Raw genomic sequence first — 14,156 nt, forward strand, 5'->3', positions numbered from 1 at the left:
AGGGGAGGGGAGGGGGTGGACGTCGCACTTTGTGGTGAGTTTTGGATAGCGGCGAGGAATCTACAAAAAGGTCGTACTTTTGGCCCCTCTCCCTGCCGCCATTGCGGGGGGGGGGAAGAGGTAGACCCGGGAGCGGCGGAGCGCGGCGGGTGGCGGCCACGATGGGGAGCCTCGGGCACACACAGCAGGGGACGACGGGGGTGGGTGTGGGTGTGGGGAAAGGCGTACCGGTAGCGGTCCGGGTTGTCGGCCTGCTGTGCGGCGATCTTCTTGATGTCAATGATCTGGACGACCGGGTTTGAGACGTCCTGGCCTTCGTACATGGCCTTGATGGCGCCCTCGGTAAGCGACATGCTGCGGGGGGGGGGGTGGAGTTGGGTGTGGCTGGTGGCCGAGGTCGGGCGAGTAGTGGCAGAATCTAGCGTTTTTGGCCCAAGGACCCTTACTTTTACTCTGCCGCGTCCACAATCTGCGCCACGTTTTACGGGAGATCGTAGGAGAGGTCGACCGAGACATAGGGGTAGAACGAGTCGCCGTCGGCCTCATCGCCTGGACCAAAGGTGGCGCCGTCGCCGAGGTGGCCGAGGAGCGACGCGAGGTGTGCGCGGAGCTTGGTGCCCGCCTTGCGGCGCGGCTCGACAAGGAGGGTGAGGTACGAGACCGGGAGCCCGTAGCGGAGGACGGCCTCGACGTGGACGCGGATGGCCTTGAGGTGGACCCAGGCGATGTAGGTCTCACCAAAGTTTGCGGCACACCACTGGGCAAGGCGGCGCTGCTTGAGGACAAGGCGCTCCTCGAGCGAGCCACGGGCGTTGCGGGCGTCGGGCAGGTCGCCGACGGCGTCGTCGTCGGCGAGCGGAGCGTCAAACTCGCGGACGACAAACTTGGAGGCGGCAGCCTCGCGCTTAAAGTCGTCTGCGAGCTTGGCAAGGACGTAGACCGAAAACAGGGTGTACTCCGAGTCCTTGGCGACGCACTGGGCCGAGCGCGGGACGACAGCCGAGAAGTTCTCCATGGTGTCCGGGTCGAGAACGTTGACGAGGAACTCGTACTTGGCCTCAAACTCAGAGACGGCCGAGTTCCTGACGGCGACGTAGACGGTGGTGAGGAAGGCTGTCGACATGTAGACCTCCTTGACGCCCTCGAGCGAGTCCAGCGATCGCATCAGCAGCGAGCCCGTGGTCTTGCGCACCAGCTGCGCGAGCTCCGACTTGAGCTCGGCCACCTCTGCAAACTTGATCTTCATCTGCTCCTCCACCCGCCCAACATCATCCTTGATCTTCTGCACCAGCGCCACCGTCGACTCTCCCACGCTTGTGTACCGCTGCTCGTTCCACGAGAACTCGGCCACGTACCCGCGCATCGATCCGCCCTCTACCGACAGCTGCACGTTTCCCGCCCCTGACGACGACGCGCCGCCATCCACACTTGCTGCAAGATCGACGCCTTGCTTGGCAATCTTTCTCGCCACTGACTCGACATAAGCATCCGTCCGGCCGAGATCGTCGGTCAGAGCAAAGAGCGCGTCGAGGTTGCCCACTCTCAGCGACGGAATCCGGAACCGAGTGCAGGCAGCATGAGCCTGTGAGGGGCGACCGCAACCACACGAGTGCGACGAGTGCCACAACGAAGACGACGACAAAGACGACGAAGACGAAGACGACGACGAAGACGAAGACGACGACGGCGACGACGACGACGGCCACAACGAAGACTACGTGAGTATTATGGCTATCTTCTTCTCCCCTCTCCCCCCTCCCCCCTCCCCCTACCCCCCCCCCCCGTCCACCCCACCCCCATACCAACTCCAGGTCACGCGCTGTGCTCGTCCGTCACCGACGAGTCACCACCCACTGGCGCATCGATTTTTGCCGCCGACCAACCAACCGCACCACCCTTCCCCCCCCCTCTCCAACCCCTGCGGCAACCACGTCACGAGGTCTACAATACTTCTGGGGGTTGTGGCGTATGGGCAAATGGGTACGTACGCTGATGGAAGAGCTCAGCTTGGAGTACTGAGAGCCGCGAACGCTCTCGTCTGCGTCTACAGGGACGCAGAGGAGGAACGGTCCGTCGGTGGCAGAGGTCATGTGCTCCCGGCGAGTTCGAGTCGAGTGGCGAGCCGCGAGTGGTGACGGCGACGAGTTTCTGCCGGCTGGCGGCTGCGACCCAGCCTGGCGGCTGCGACCGGGGGGGGGGGGGGGTGGACCGAGCCCGGCGGCTGCGACAGGGCAAGAGGTGAATCGGATGGATGCCTTTACACAAGCTACGTGCTCGATGAAGCGGGGAGTCCAGAAGTGGTGGCTTCAGATGTGGCGGCAGCGTCCGAGTCTTCAGGTGCAGGAGGTGTGACGACGAGATCGCCAACGCGCTCGAGCTCGGCCTTGAGCTTGGCGATGATGATGGGCTTGGCCACAAAACCGTCCATGCCAGCGCCGAGACACTTTGCCTTGTCCTCGTCGGTGGCAAAGGCGGTGATGGCCACAATGGGAACGTGGAGCCGCGGGCCCGTGGGTTTGAGCCACTCGGGCAACGGCCAGTCGCGGGCGTGCTCTTCGGCGTCGCCGGCCTCGAGCGCGCGGATGACACCCGTTGCCTCGAAACCGTCCATGATCGGCATGGAGATGTCCATGAGGATAGCATAGAAGCCCTGCGGCTCAGTGGCATGGAGATGTCCATGAGGATAGCATAGAAGCCCTGCGGCTCAGTGAGATAAGCAAGTACGCCATTACGCCCGATGAGCTTCTGATTGATGAGCGAGTCTTCGACAACGAGAACACGGCGCTTGGGCTCGGGCTCGGGCTCGGACAACGAGAACACGGCGCTTGGGCTCGGGCTCGGGCTCGGACTCGGGCTCGGGCTCGGGCTCGGGCTTGGTCTCGGACTCGGGCGAGATTTTGGGCGAGATGTCGAGTGAGGTCAGAGGCAGGGTCTCGTGCAAGGTCTCGTGCGAGGTCTTGGGCGAGTCGTTGGGAACCACGTGGAGGCTGGCGTCTGCAACGAGGTTGACTTCGTCGACCGGTACGAGTGTACCCGAGGGGCGGGAGCGGTTCGGTCCGCCGAGCTCGAGTGGCGAGTTGAGGGTGACGTCTGCGTGCGGCGGTGCGATGCCCATGACCGTGTTGCCGACGGCGTACAGGAGGTTGCGAAGGCGGACGGGACGCGGCAGGTAGCCGAACCGCTCACCGTCCTCGGCGGCGATGCTCTGGGTGGCCATGACGGTTGGTGCGGCAATGATGACCGGGAGCGGCATGCGGCGATGGCGCGAGATGCGGATCGAGGCGAGGAAAACGGTCATGTTGATAGAGAGAATGACGCCGGTCCGCCAGCCCCACTCGTCCATAGTGCTGATCGACCTGTTGGACTGCGGCAGCTGCGACGACCACTGAAAGTTGGACTGCGACGCCTCGGTGACAAACGAGTCGACTGAAGCAGCCGACGCCGATGTAAACTGCGGTCGCGAGTGCAAGCCGTTGCTGGTGGTGGACAGCGCCGCCGAGGCTACCGACGAGACTGAGCCGGATTCGTCGAGCCGCCACAAGCGAACGATCTTGTTCGCCTCCTCTACGGTTGTGGCAAGCTCGGCAGTGATACCGGTCTCGCGCAGCATGGCAACAATGATACCACCGATGTGCGGGTTCTCGTCGACGACGAGGAGGCGAGTCTTTGGGATGGCATCACCGTAGTGGGCAAGGAGCTCGGCGACGTCGGCCTGCTGCTCATTGAGGGCAAGCGTCGAGAGGGTAAAGCCAAAGGTGGTGCCCTTGCCAGGCGTCGACCTGCAGTACATCTCACCGCCCATGAGGTTGACAAACTTCTTTGACAAACTTCTTGGAGATGGAGAGGCTGAGTTGAGCCCCGGTCGGCCTGGAAGAACGGCGTGAAGAGCTTTTCGACGTCGTCCTCGTCAATGCCGATGCCGGTGTCGGTGCACTCGACACGGATACGGGTGGGCGCGCCGGCACCACGCGGTGTCGCCACCGACGGCGCTGAAGAGCGAGCCGATGAGATGGCTGACGAGCGCGCCGACGAGCGCGCCGACGAGCACGCCGACGACGAGCCCACGACGGCAGGTGTCGCTGCGAGCGTCCGCCGCGACCGCGAAAGCGGCCTAGACACAGGGTAGCCATCATCATCGTCGGACACCACAAAGCGTGCGTTGACTGACGGCTTGGTGGCGTCCTGCTCGTGCTGGTCGTCCTGGTCGTCCTCGTGGCAAACGGTGATGACGACCTCGCCGCGCTGGGTGAACTTGATGGCGTTGGAGAGGAGGTTGGCCAGGATCTGCGAGAGGCGCGTAGGATCACCATATAAACGGTCCGGCATCGAGAGCGGAACATGGGTGGCGAGGCGGAGCGACTTGGCCTGGGCGTTACCCTTGACCATTTCGACGGCAGACTCGACAAGCTGACGAAGCGAAAACGCAATGTTGGTCCGCTCGATGACGCCACCGGCGTTGACCTTGGAAAAGTCGAGAATGTCCTGAATGATGGTGAGGAGAAGGTGCGACGACGACTCAAGAGCCTCGAGGCAGTCACGCTGCTCGCGGGTGAGCGCCGTGTCGAGCAGGATCTGAACGTTGCCGAGAACGCCGTTGAGCGGGTTGCGGAGCTCGTGCGAGAGGCGGGCGATAAAGGCGGATGTTGCCTCGGACGCACCCTCGCTCTTCTTCAGCTTGAGCTCGGTCTCCATGGCGTGGCGCTCGTGAGTGAGGTCACGAATGGACATGAGGTAGAGGTTGCCCTTAGCGGCCTCGGTCGACGCAATCGGCGAGCAGTGGATCGAGAGGTAGTTACCGCCGATGGAGACCTCGACTTCGTCCCCCGAGCCAGAGGCAATGAGGTCGCGGAGACTGTAGATGGCGGCGATGACCTCGGGCATAGTCCCCCCCAGCCGGAGCAGGCAGTCGTGAAGTGTGACCGAGCCCGGCCACCGCGCATCGACGCCCTCGTCGTCAACCGAGCCCATCATCTGCTGCAGTCGGACGGTACCGGCGGTCCTGTCGAGCGGATCGAGCGAGTCGAGGTTCAGCTGCGGCAGATGGCGCTCGCGCGATGCGGCGCCGACCGACGATGTTGCCGTCGCAGGTCCCGACGTCGACGAAAGCGAGCACCGCCGTTCAAACGGCGACACGCTCTTTGTCGAACGACTTCCAGCCGAAAGCTTCACGCTCACAGAGTGCTTCGACTGGGACAAGCGGTGGCGCGATGCCCACGAGAGAGTCTGGGCACGTGAGGCCAGCACCTTCTGTTGGCCGTTCTCTCCACTGTCGCAACGACTTGCAGATGACAATGACTGAGAGTGGACGGGCTTGCGGCGATGCGGCTGACCGACGACAGAGAGCGACGACGAGATGGTAGCGAGTGGCATGAGTACATCGACCGAATGCGCCGAACCACCCGAGGATGAAGAGTCTGTGTTCGACTCGATGTTGGCCATGGCCGACCGACCTGGCTTGGATGCCTCCAGCACCGACATCGACTGCGAGAGGGCCGACTCAAGCGAGACGCGAGTGGACCGAGAAGTGCTCTTCTTGAGCGGGCGGGTTCGAGGGACTTGCGACGAGAGAGAGCCCGAACACGAGGGAGACGAGTGTAAAGCCATTGCATCCGGCGGTGGCGACGGTGACGGCGACGACGACGGCGACGCCGACAGTGATGACGATGGCGATGACGGCTCGTAGATGTATGAGCCGTGGGACGAGGTCGTGGAGGAGGAGCAAAACGACGACGAGGCTGGCACTGACGAGGCAGCCACCTTAGCACTGTCACATTCGATGCAGCACTCGGATGTAGAGCGGGAGAAGAGCGAAGATCCTGAGCCATGGATGCGAGAGCGGTTAGTTGAGAGTCTATGGGAGATGCCCGAGGCCGATGACGCAGCCGAGTTGGCACTGTAGAGGAGGTTAGTCGAAGCTCGGCGTGAGAGGCGACCCGCGCTGGCTCCGCGAGCGATGTCGCGCAGGGGCTTGTCACGAGAGGCAACAGTGGCGCGAGGAGTAGAGACGGACGAGAGGGAGAAGAGCGAATCCGAGTCCGAGGCGTTGGCAAAGACGCGTGGGGAAGCCTGGACGGTGCTGTAGGCCTTTCCGGCGAGAAGGCTCATGACTTGCTCGAGCGCATCCTCGGCCGATGCCGCGCCCGACATGGCTGCACGGGCCTGACCATAGATTCGGCGCATGTGGGAACGAGGCGTGACATGGCCAGTCGCGCGCGTTGCCGCTGGTGACTGTATGGCTGGTGCCGATGTGGCACTCGAGGCAGGGGCATGCGGTGGCAAGTCCGCACTCGTCAAGAGCGACATGGGAGTGGCAGTCTCGGCAAAGAGCAGCGGAATGTTGACCGACGGCGATGGGACAGATGCAGCACAGACACTCGACCTGCTGGCGGTGGCACTGCTCTTTCCAGAACGATCCAGCTGAAGTGACGAGTCGACGACGTGGCGTAGCTCGCTGGCAGAAGGAGGGGAAGCGGTAGCATTCCGGAACCGCTCTGCCGCTGACGGCGATGATGTTGGCGAAGATGATGACGACGTCGATGACGATGTTGAGCTTTCGCTCCTGCCGCTCGACGCGTGGCGCTTGAAGGAGACTACGTCCGACTCGCCGTATGAAGTGTAGCGGCGACGCGAGTACGCACTCACAAGTGATGAATCATTGAGATAGACCGTGGTAGAGTATGAGAACGAGTCAAGGGTACCACTTGAGTTGTCCAAGTTGGAACGGCGGGAGTGCGAGCTTCGTGCAGCGCGCGAGCCACGCTGCAGTGCAGTGGCAGAGATACGAGGCAAGGCGACGGGTGCGTCGGTTCCGGGGACGCCTGGGACGCGTTGAGCGGCATCGAGTGTGAGTGAGGAGCGACGGCTGCGGCGCTGACGCGATGAGCGATGGCGGCTACGGCGCTTGTGCTCACGACGGGCAGTGAGGGCAACGGTGGCGAGTGTCGATGTTGGCTCAGGACTCGCCAGATTGGGCGAGGCATCCCCAGCGACAGGTGGCGAGTGGCTATGGAGAAACGAGGATAGGACGCCGCCGGAGACAGCCATGTCCTGCAAGACCATGGGGGAGAGAACGCCGCGCTCGATGGTGCTGGTGCGTGCAGCGGACGACGACGATCTCAACGAGGCGGCTTGTAAGCCGCTTGCCGGCCTTGCGGAGCTGTGCGGGCTCGTCGGGGAGCTCACGTCTGTGCTCGGCGAGGGAGAGGAAGATGGCGAAACCGAGACTTTTCGAGCATGCGACATTGCGCGCTTGGGAAGCTTGGACGCGAGCGAGTATTTTCGTGTCGACCCACGGTAGAGCGCTTTCACCACCTGCGGGTCGAGCGAGTCGGCCCGTGGCTGAGTCTTCTTGCGGGCGGCGGCCATGATGGCAGCTTCGCCCAGCGAGCGCGAGCGCTCGAGCGAAGGCGTGTTTCCACATGCAACCAACGAGTCGGTGTCGTTGACATCGACAGTGAGGCCAAGCGAGGATTCGGACCGGGAGGAGCAGGCGTCAGGATGGATTGAGAGGCGGGCGCGCGGTGGCGAGATTGGCGGAGATGTCGACGCCGTCGAGCTCGCTGCACCAGGCGATGCCCGGCGCGCACCGGAGAGAGCCGATAGGCGGCTGCTGTGGGAGGAGCGCCCCGAGTGCGGGGCGGACGAGCGGGCCAAGCTTCCGCTACCGAGCTCTCTGCAGGGCAACGGGGTCATGCGGATGTCTGCAGAAGAGGGCTTGATGAGAAAAAGGTCAGGCCCGCGCGGAGCGACCGATCCGGAAGCGAGCGATGAGTGTGATGCGGTTCCGGACGATCGCAATCGCGACCGCGACCTCGACGTTGACGCTGACCGCGGCGACGACAGTGATGACGACGATGAGGCCGACGACGACATTGTCCCTTCATAGTCGGAAGTCATGCAACCTGACTGATAGTCGTTCGAGAAGAAACGCTCAAACGCGCGGTTGACTGAAATGACACACATGCGGTCAAGGTTGTCAGCCGAGACGACGGCGAGCGGAATGGGGACCGACTCGATAACGGCTTCGGCAAAGTGCTGGGCTGCGAGGATGTCGAGCTGGACTTGGACTCGATCGGTGATGTCGACGCCGACGCAAAAGAGGCCGTCGACGTGCCCATCCGTACCAAAACGCGGCGTGATGTTGAGGACAATGGTACAGGCAGGTTCGAGCGCCGAGTTAGCGCCGGTGGTACACGAAGCGAGCGAAATGCTCTTGGCAGTAGGCGTGTTGTGCGCCGATTGGCGACCGGCGGGCCGCCACGCGGTCTGCTCCACAACGAGACCGACGATTTGCAGGTTGTCAACGAGCGCAAGGTTGAGGATGTTGGCAAGAGTGAGGTCCTGGCCACGGGCGCGAAGCAGATTAGTCAGCTCTGAGCGTTGGGGCTCGGACAGTGGTGGCGAGTCGAAGATCGACCTGTCGTCATCATGCCATGAGGCCGAGGCCGAGGACAGCGGCGCACTCGTGCCTTCGACCTGATCCAGAACAGCCGAAGTTGACTGGGAAAACTTGGCCTGGGGAATGATGAGGCCGGTGACGTTACCATCGTGGACTTTTGGCTCAAAAACGCGAAAGATGCGGGTGAAGGCGTTGCCGACAGCGTCGGCGGCAGACACACATGTGAGGTCTGCGGCAGCCGAGTTCCACGAGACGATGGTAAACGAGGTATCAAGCATGGTGACGATGCCACCGGTGCATGCCGCGAGCTGCGAGGAGTTGAACGAGGTAGTGAGCGCAATGCGCTGGTATGTCTCGGAGAAGAAGCCGAGGAGGCAGCCAAAGACGACGATGACGACGATGACGACGGTGCCCTGAATGGCGCACGCAGAGGCGTGCGCGGCGACGGACCACGGACCTAGGGCGGGCGACGAGTGGTCAAGGAACGGGGCATGCCAGATGTTGGCCCAGGCGAGAGCAAACTCGACGGTAGCGGCGAGCCAGATGACGGCGATCGTTTGAAGGCCAGTCATTATGATGCGAATCCAGGAGAGGCAGAGGGTGGCGATGAGTGGGGTGAGAATGAGCGGCGACCAGACAATGTGAGCGACTCCGCCCTGGACAAACGAGCCACAGACGCAGATGAGCTCGATGGCGTAGATGAGTGCGGTTGCCGAGGAAGCGGCCGAGTCGGAGGTGGCAAGCATGGCGGTGAGGAGCGAGATGGAGAAGAGAGCGCGACCAGCGAGCCATGCCGGCGCGGCAGCGAGCCAGCCGATCGACTTGATGTCGGACGGCTCTGCAGAGAGCCAAGCTGGGCGGACGATGACGGGAACGACAAGCATGGCTATGAGTATGACCCAGACAACAGTGACGATCTGGAGCTTCATGGCCTCGAGCGAGCCGAGCCACTCTGTTGAGGTCAGATTGTTGAGCGATGGCGGGCTGTAGGAGAAGAGCTTGCGGAAGAGAAACTGCGACGGCTTGTTGTCGAGCTTACGGAGCATGCTGAGGTACTTGGCGGCCGAGGCAGCGGTGTCGCGCTCGGCGCTGACCTTGGCTGCCGACTCGCCGAGCTGAACGCGGATGCGATCTAATGAGTGGAATGACGCCGAGAGCGAGCCCCGGCGCGTCGACCAGGACTTGCGCTTGTCTTCAAACATGCAAGAGATGGAGCCACTCTTTGATGCACAGACGCGTGAGGCCGAGGGTGTCAGGGCCGGTGGCGTGCTTGCACTTGTGGCTGTTCCCGCAACGGCGTCATCGCGGATCGAGTAGACTGAGAGCCCGCGTGGAAGGCGGGCAAACGACGAGGCGCCCGATCGGATGCTGGCCACCGAAGTGTTCGGTGAGGTCTTGGACGGCATTGCAGCCGTCCTACCACTTCGTGACGAGGAGTATCGATGACGGTCGAGTCGCGGCTCTCCGCCATGTGCGCCTGAGCTCGACTGGAGCATCTGTGCCGTCGACGTGAACCGCAGTCGCCCAGGCGTCACTGACCTCGCAGACGGCCATGGCTTTGACGGACGCGCTGTTGACGAGGTTCGGCTCTTGTCTGACTTGCGGAACGATGTGGCGTCTGGCGACTGCTCGCTGGCGAAAGGCGGCGAGTCGCGCATAGCCGTCGTCGTTGCGATGGACCGACACCAGCGGAAGGCTTGAACGCAACAACAGGTGTAGTGCTTGAGGGGCAAGTAGTAGCGGGACTATGTATAGTCTCTGCCCGCCAGGCTCGTGATGGGTGTTGGCGAATGTCGTTCGTATGGGTCAACACAGGGTTGTTCGGTGTGTTTGCTGGTCAGGTTGTGCAGAGGTGCGGGTGTGTCGTCGAACATGCGGGCGGCGAACGTACCGATTGCGGGCCGGCGTGGCGAAGATTTTTTTTTTTGCCACTGCCGACGGATCGCCGGTTTCCTTTTGCCCTCGGCGGTGCACTTTGCAGTTGCGAGAGCGAGGAGACGGCGAGGAGGAGCGAGAGGAGCTTGGATCGAAGGATCGGGTGGTGGCTCACTTGTCTCGTACACATTGACGGATGCTCGACGTGCTGCCTGCGGAGATTCTTTGCCATGTGGCTTTCAACATGGGGCTGTCAGCGCAAGACGTGGCGGCACTGGCGTGTGTGTCCACATGGACTGCGAGGGTGCTGACCGGGAGCGCGTACGTGGAGGCACGTCGGGCATCGCACGCGGGACTCGCGGCGTGTGCTGCGCAGGGAGCGTACCGTGCGGCGCGGATGGCGGTGGCGTATGCGCGGTATACTCGTGGGACGTGGACGACCGACGAGTTGTCATCGGCGCTGTGGACGGTGGCGGCCGATAGCCGCGGCGGAGCCGAGGCGGCGGCACTGGCGGCGGCGCTGATCGCGGCGGCGACCGACAACGATGACGACTGCATGGTCTTTGCCGGCACAATGGCGATCCAAAGCGCAGCTATGGCCGGAAACATCGACGTCCTGCGCGTCTTGCTCGAGTCGGACAAGTTTGATCCGAGTGCTGATGGCGAGTATGCGCTGTCCGAGGCCCGGATCCGCGGGCATGGGGCATGCGCGGCGCTGCTAGAAGCGGTTGGTAGCCGGTAGCGAGCAAGCGGGAGTGCGGGCGGCGGAGGTAAAGACTGCGACGGCGGGCGATGTGTAGGTGATGTGTGGCGGGTTACAGAAGGTGCGGGAGTCGCAGGTGCGTCGAGGTTGTGGGCGGGCGGTGTGTCGACCAGTCGACTTGGTGAAGGGGCAAAGAGATGGCCGAGGACGAGTCGTTTTGCGAGGAAGACGAGGTCATGGCCCGCGTGCTGGGCCAGGGGTGGGACGAGGTGCTGGTGGCGGTGACGCGGGCGGTGGTGGTGGACGACGGAGTGCGACACAATGCGCTGCAAAAGTCGCCGAATCCGTTTGTGGCCATCCTCATTCCAGCAACTCGCGGCAGCGGCGGGAATGGTGGCGGCGAGGGCGGTGACGGCGATGGGCACGACGATGGCCATGGTGATGACGGTGGCGCTGGCAGAGGTGTGCGGATTCCGCTCGGCCGCCGCGAGCGCAAGATGGCGCGCCGGGTTATGGAGAGCCTCGATGGCGATTGGGAGGTGATCATGGTCTCGTCGCGTCGGTTTGCCACGTACGAGCCGAGCTTTAAGGACGCAGCTGTGCGGATGGTGGTGCCGGCAGCTGCGACGTCATCGATCCTGGTTGTGCTCGCGGACCACCACAAGATCAAAAAGTGCAAGATCTTTGGCTCGGGCCGGCTCGCTCTCCCGCCTACGGCGTCGAGCGAGCTGGCAGCGCCGGTCCGGCGCGGGACGTGGGTCCACATGACGCCTCTGGCGACACCCGATGCACCGCAGGCGGCAGCAGCGGCAGTAGCCGCGGCGCCACCGACGGAAGTTGAGCTCCCACCGGGCGCGACCGGCTCGGTCCGGGTCCACGTCACCCGGCGAGGTGTGGAGGCCGAGTCGACGGCGGCGGCGGCGGCACTGGGCGCGGCGCTGGCGGCAGCAGGCGATGGCGACGATCCGGTCGTTGTTCCACTGGACGAGTATGTGGGAGGTGGGGATGACGGTGAGCTTGACGACTGTGAGTGGGACGAGGAGTGGGACGTGTATTCGAGCGACGACGGTGTGAGCGAGTGCGGCGGCGGCGGCGACGACGGCGATGACGGGAGTGGCGACGAGAATGGCGGCGTCGTGAACGACGATGATGACGCCGAGCCGGACGAGCCGCTGACGCTGCTGAGCATTCTGTGGCCGTTTGGTGGGCTCTACGACTATCCCGAGGACACGCTTCGCGGCATCCGCGCGGCGCGGGTCCGGAGGGTCATGCTCCGGGCGGGAGTTCTTGTGTGGTGCATCTCGATTGCGCTCCGGTTTGTGCACTGGCAGTTGTGGCTTGTCCTCACGGCAGCTTGTTCAATGGGCGCATGCGGAGTGGTCAAGCACCGCGGCAACGTCATCAAGTCGCTGGTCAAGCGATCGGTTCATCGCGGCAAAGGCGACATCCGGCAGTGGATTTCGACCAAGCTGGAGACGCGGCGGGCGGCGCGGGCGTTGCGCAAAGCGCGCAAGCGCGCTCGCAAGCGGGCACGATTCTGGGACCAGGCGCCGGCGATTGTGGTCAAGGCCAAGGCCGAGTGAGCTGGCTGCGTTGAGTCCTGCTACGGCATGATGTGGACGCCGTTGACACCGACGACGAAGAGAGCGAGGAGGGCGGCGAGAAGGAGCAGGTCGCGAGCGAGCGAGGCGGCGGCGGCGCGAAGAGGGTTGCCACACACGCCTAGGCTCAGCGCCTTGAGGACGAGAGTCGGCATCATAAAGTACCGCGGCTCGATGAGGCCTGCGGGGACAGTGGCGCCGAGTGTGGCAGCGAGCCAGAGCAGACCCCAGCTTGGACGGCGCATGGCGGCAAAGGAGCGGCAGACGGCGAGGCCAGCAGCAGCGTAGAGAGGGACAAGTGCGAGGCGGACGCCAGGCCCGCGCGAGAGTACCCGCTTCCACAGGTAGAACGGGAGGTGCGAGTTGTCAGCGAGGAGGTAGCGGTGGGCGAGAGTGCCATAGGCGACGGCGAGCGCGGCGGCGGCAGCGAGCGCGGCGGCGGCTGAAAGCGTCTGCCAGCGAGCGAGCCATGAGCAGAGTGAGCGACGGGTGGGCCAGCCGGCGAGCTCAAGCTCGGGGACAGCGAGCGCGGCGACGGTGGCGAGGGCGTATGCGGCGTTGGCGGCGTGGAAGACCGGCTGGTGGGCAGACTTGTCGCCGACCACCAGCGCGCCGTCGTTGTGGACGACAAAGGCAACAAAGAGGCCAACGTCGACAAGATACGGGCCTGCGATGGTGACGACGACCTTATATGGGCAGCGGACGAGGGTGGCGAGCGTCCCGAGCACGTCGTCGACCAGGCTGGGGTCGTCAGTATCGAGGCGCGAGTCGCGTGCGTCGGCGCGGAGGTGCTCGATGACGCCGACGCCACCACAGAAAAGAACCCACACAATGTTGTTTTGGCGGACAGCCATGGCGGCGACGCCGGCAAGTGCAGCCAGAAGATGGCGGCGATGCAGCGCGGCGGCGAGCATGGCGAGCACCATGGTCGCCGAAGGCACATCAGTGTAGTACAGGAGAGCGTAGAAGGCGTGGAAGGGAGAGGCAGCAACAGAAGCACCGACTACAGCCCACACGCTCAGCGGGAGTCGCTGGGCGTGATGAGACTTGCCAGGAGGCGAGACGACGCGACGAGCAGCAGCAGCTACAAGGGCGGCGATGAGAAGATTGATGACAACAAGAGCAGCCGAGAGGGCCCTGAGAGAGAACAGATTGTGGCAATCGATGAGCGAGAGCCGAGCGAGAGCCACCGCCAGTAGATAGGTACCAGGGAGAGTGGTGATCATGGGATCCCACTTGTGGTACTCGCCCGAGCAGTAGACAGAGGTCTGAGGGTGGTGGAAGAGCTCGTCCATGTGGGGTTGAGGGAGCGCAGCATTGACCCAATGTCCTGCTGTGGCCACGGCCGCCACAGCACCGCCCACTACAGAGAGGGCCACAACAGTGGGGTGCATATCTCTGTGCGTGCGCGGGGCGGGGTGTGGGAGGGAGGGAGGGAGGGGGAGGGGTGTGTGAGGGCGAAGCACTGACGATGACGATGACGATGACGATGACGATGACGATGACGAATACCACCATCATCATCACCTTATCACCAATGTAACCATGTCCATCACAGCCACACCCTGTAATCCCCCTG

General features: G+C 63.6%; 5 protein-coding genes across 5 annotated transcripts in view; 1 reads left to right on the top strand and 4 right to left on the bottom strand.

Annotated features, from left to right (window-relative positions):
* AMSG_10415 (replication protein A DNA-binding subunit) overlaps window positions 1-353 on the bottom strand; it is a gene marked incomplete at its 5' end in the record, with an annotated part of 2,905 nt that extends 2,552 nt beyond the window's left edge. Inside the window, one exon of the mRNA XM_013898125.1 lies at window positions 229-353. Coding sequence (XP_013753579.1) covers window positions 229-353 — 125 coding nt within the window. The remainder of the gene's footprint in view (window positions 1-228) is intronic.
* Window positions 354-424: 71 nt separating this feature from the next.
* Window positions 425-2,108, bottom strand: AMSG_10416 (V-type proton ATPase subunit C). The gene is made up of 2 exons (XM_013898126.1): window positions 1,989-2,108; window positions 425-1,582 (listed from the first exon to the last, which is right to left on the bottom strand). The coding sequence occupies exons 1-2, from the start codon at window positions 2,088-2,090 to the stop codon at window positions 482-484; spliced, it is 1,203 nt and encodes a 400-aa protein (XP_013753580.1). The 5' UTR covers window positions 2,091-2,108; the 3' UTR covers window positions 425-481.
* A 158-nt stretch (window positions 2,109-2,266) lies between these two features.
* AMSG_10417 (sensor protein) lies at window positions 2,267-10,171 on the bottom strand (the record flags this gene model as incomplete). The annotated part of the gene is made up of 5 exons (XM_013898127.1): window positions 5,377-10,171; window positions 3,812-5,187; window positions 2,819-3,779; window positions 2,725-2,790; window positions 2,267-2,656 (listed from the first exon to the last, which is right to left on the bottom strand). Exons 1-5 carry the CDS (start codon window positions 10,054-10,056, stop codon window positions 2,267-2,269), a joined length of 7,473 nt encoding a protein of 2,490 aa, XP_013753581.1. The 5' UTR covers window positions 10,057-10,171.
* Window positions 10,172-10,469: 298 nt separating this feature from the next.
* AMSG_12351 (uncharacterized protein) lies at window positions 10,470-12,751 on the top strand (the record flags this gene model as incomplete). Its single annotated transcript, XM_013898140.1, has 2 exons — window positions 10,470-11,011; window positions 11,164-12,751. 2 exons carry the CDS (start codon window positions 10,470-10,472, stop codon window positions 12,557-12,559), a joined length of 1,938 nt encoding a protein of 645 aa, XP_013753594.1. The 3' UTR covers window positions 12,560-12,751.
* AMSG_10420 (glucosyltransferase) overlaps window positions 12,480-14,156 on the bottom strand; it is a gene marked incomplete at its 5' end in the record, with an annotated part of 2,066 nt that continues 389 nt past the window's right edge. The window contains one exon of the mRNA XM_013898128.1: window positions 12,480-13,907. Within this exon, the coding sequence (XP_013753582.1) occupies window positions 12,580-13,907 (1,328 nt within the window). The 3' untranslated portion in view covers window positions 12,480-12,579. The remainder of the gene's footprint in view (window positions 13,908-14,156) is intronic.

The sequence above is a fragment of the Thecamonas trahens genome (genome assembly GCF_000142905.1).
Source record: "Thecamonas trahens ATCC 50062 unplaced genomic scaffold supercont1.59, whole genome shotgun sequence".
Lineage (NCBI taxonomy): Eukaryota > Apusomonadida > Apusomonadidae > Thecamonas > Thecamonas trahens.

Coding starts and splice junctions, on each gene's coding strand:
- AMSG_10416 (XM_013898126.1), bottom strand. CDS start 2,090: ATGACCTCTGCCACCGACGGACCGTTCCTCCTCTGCGTCCCTGTAGAC. Junction 1,583..1,988: donor AGCTGAGCTCTTCCATCAGC/GTACGTACCCAT, acceptor CGCCCCTCACAG/GCTCATGCTGCCTGCACTCG.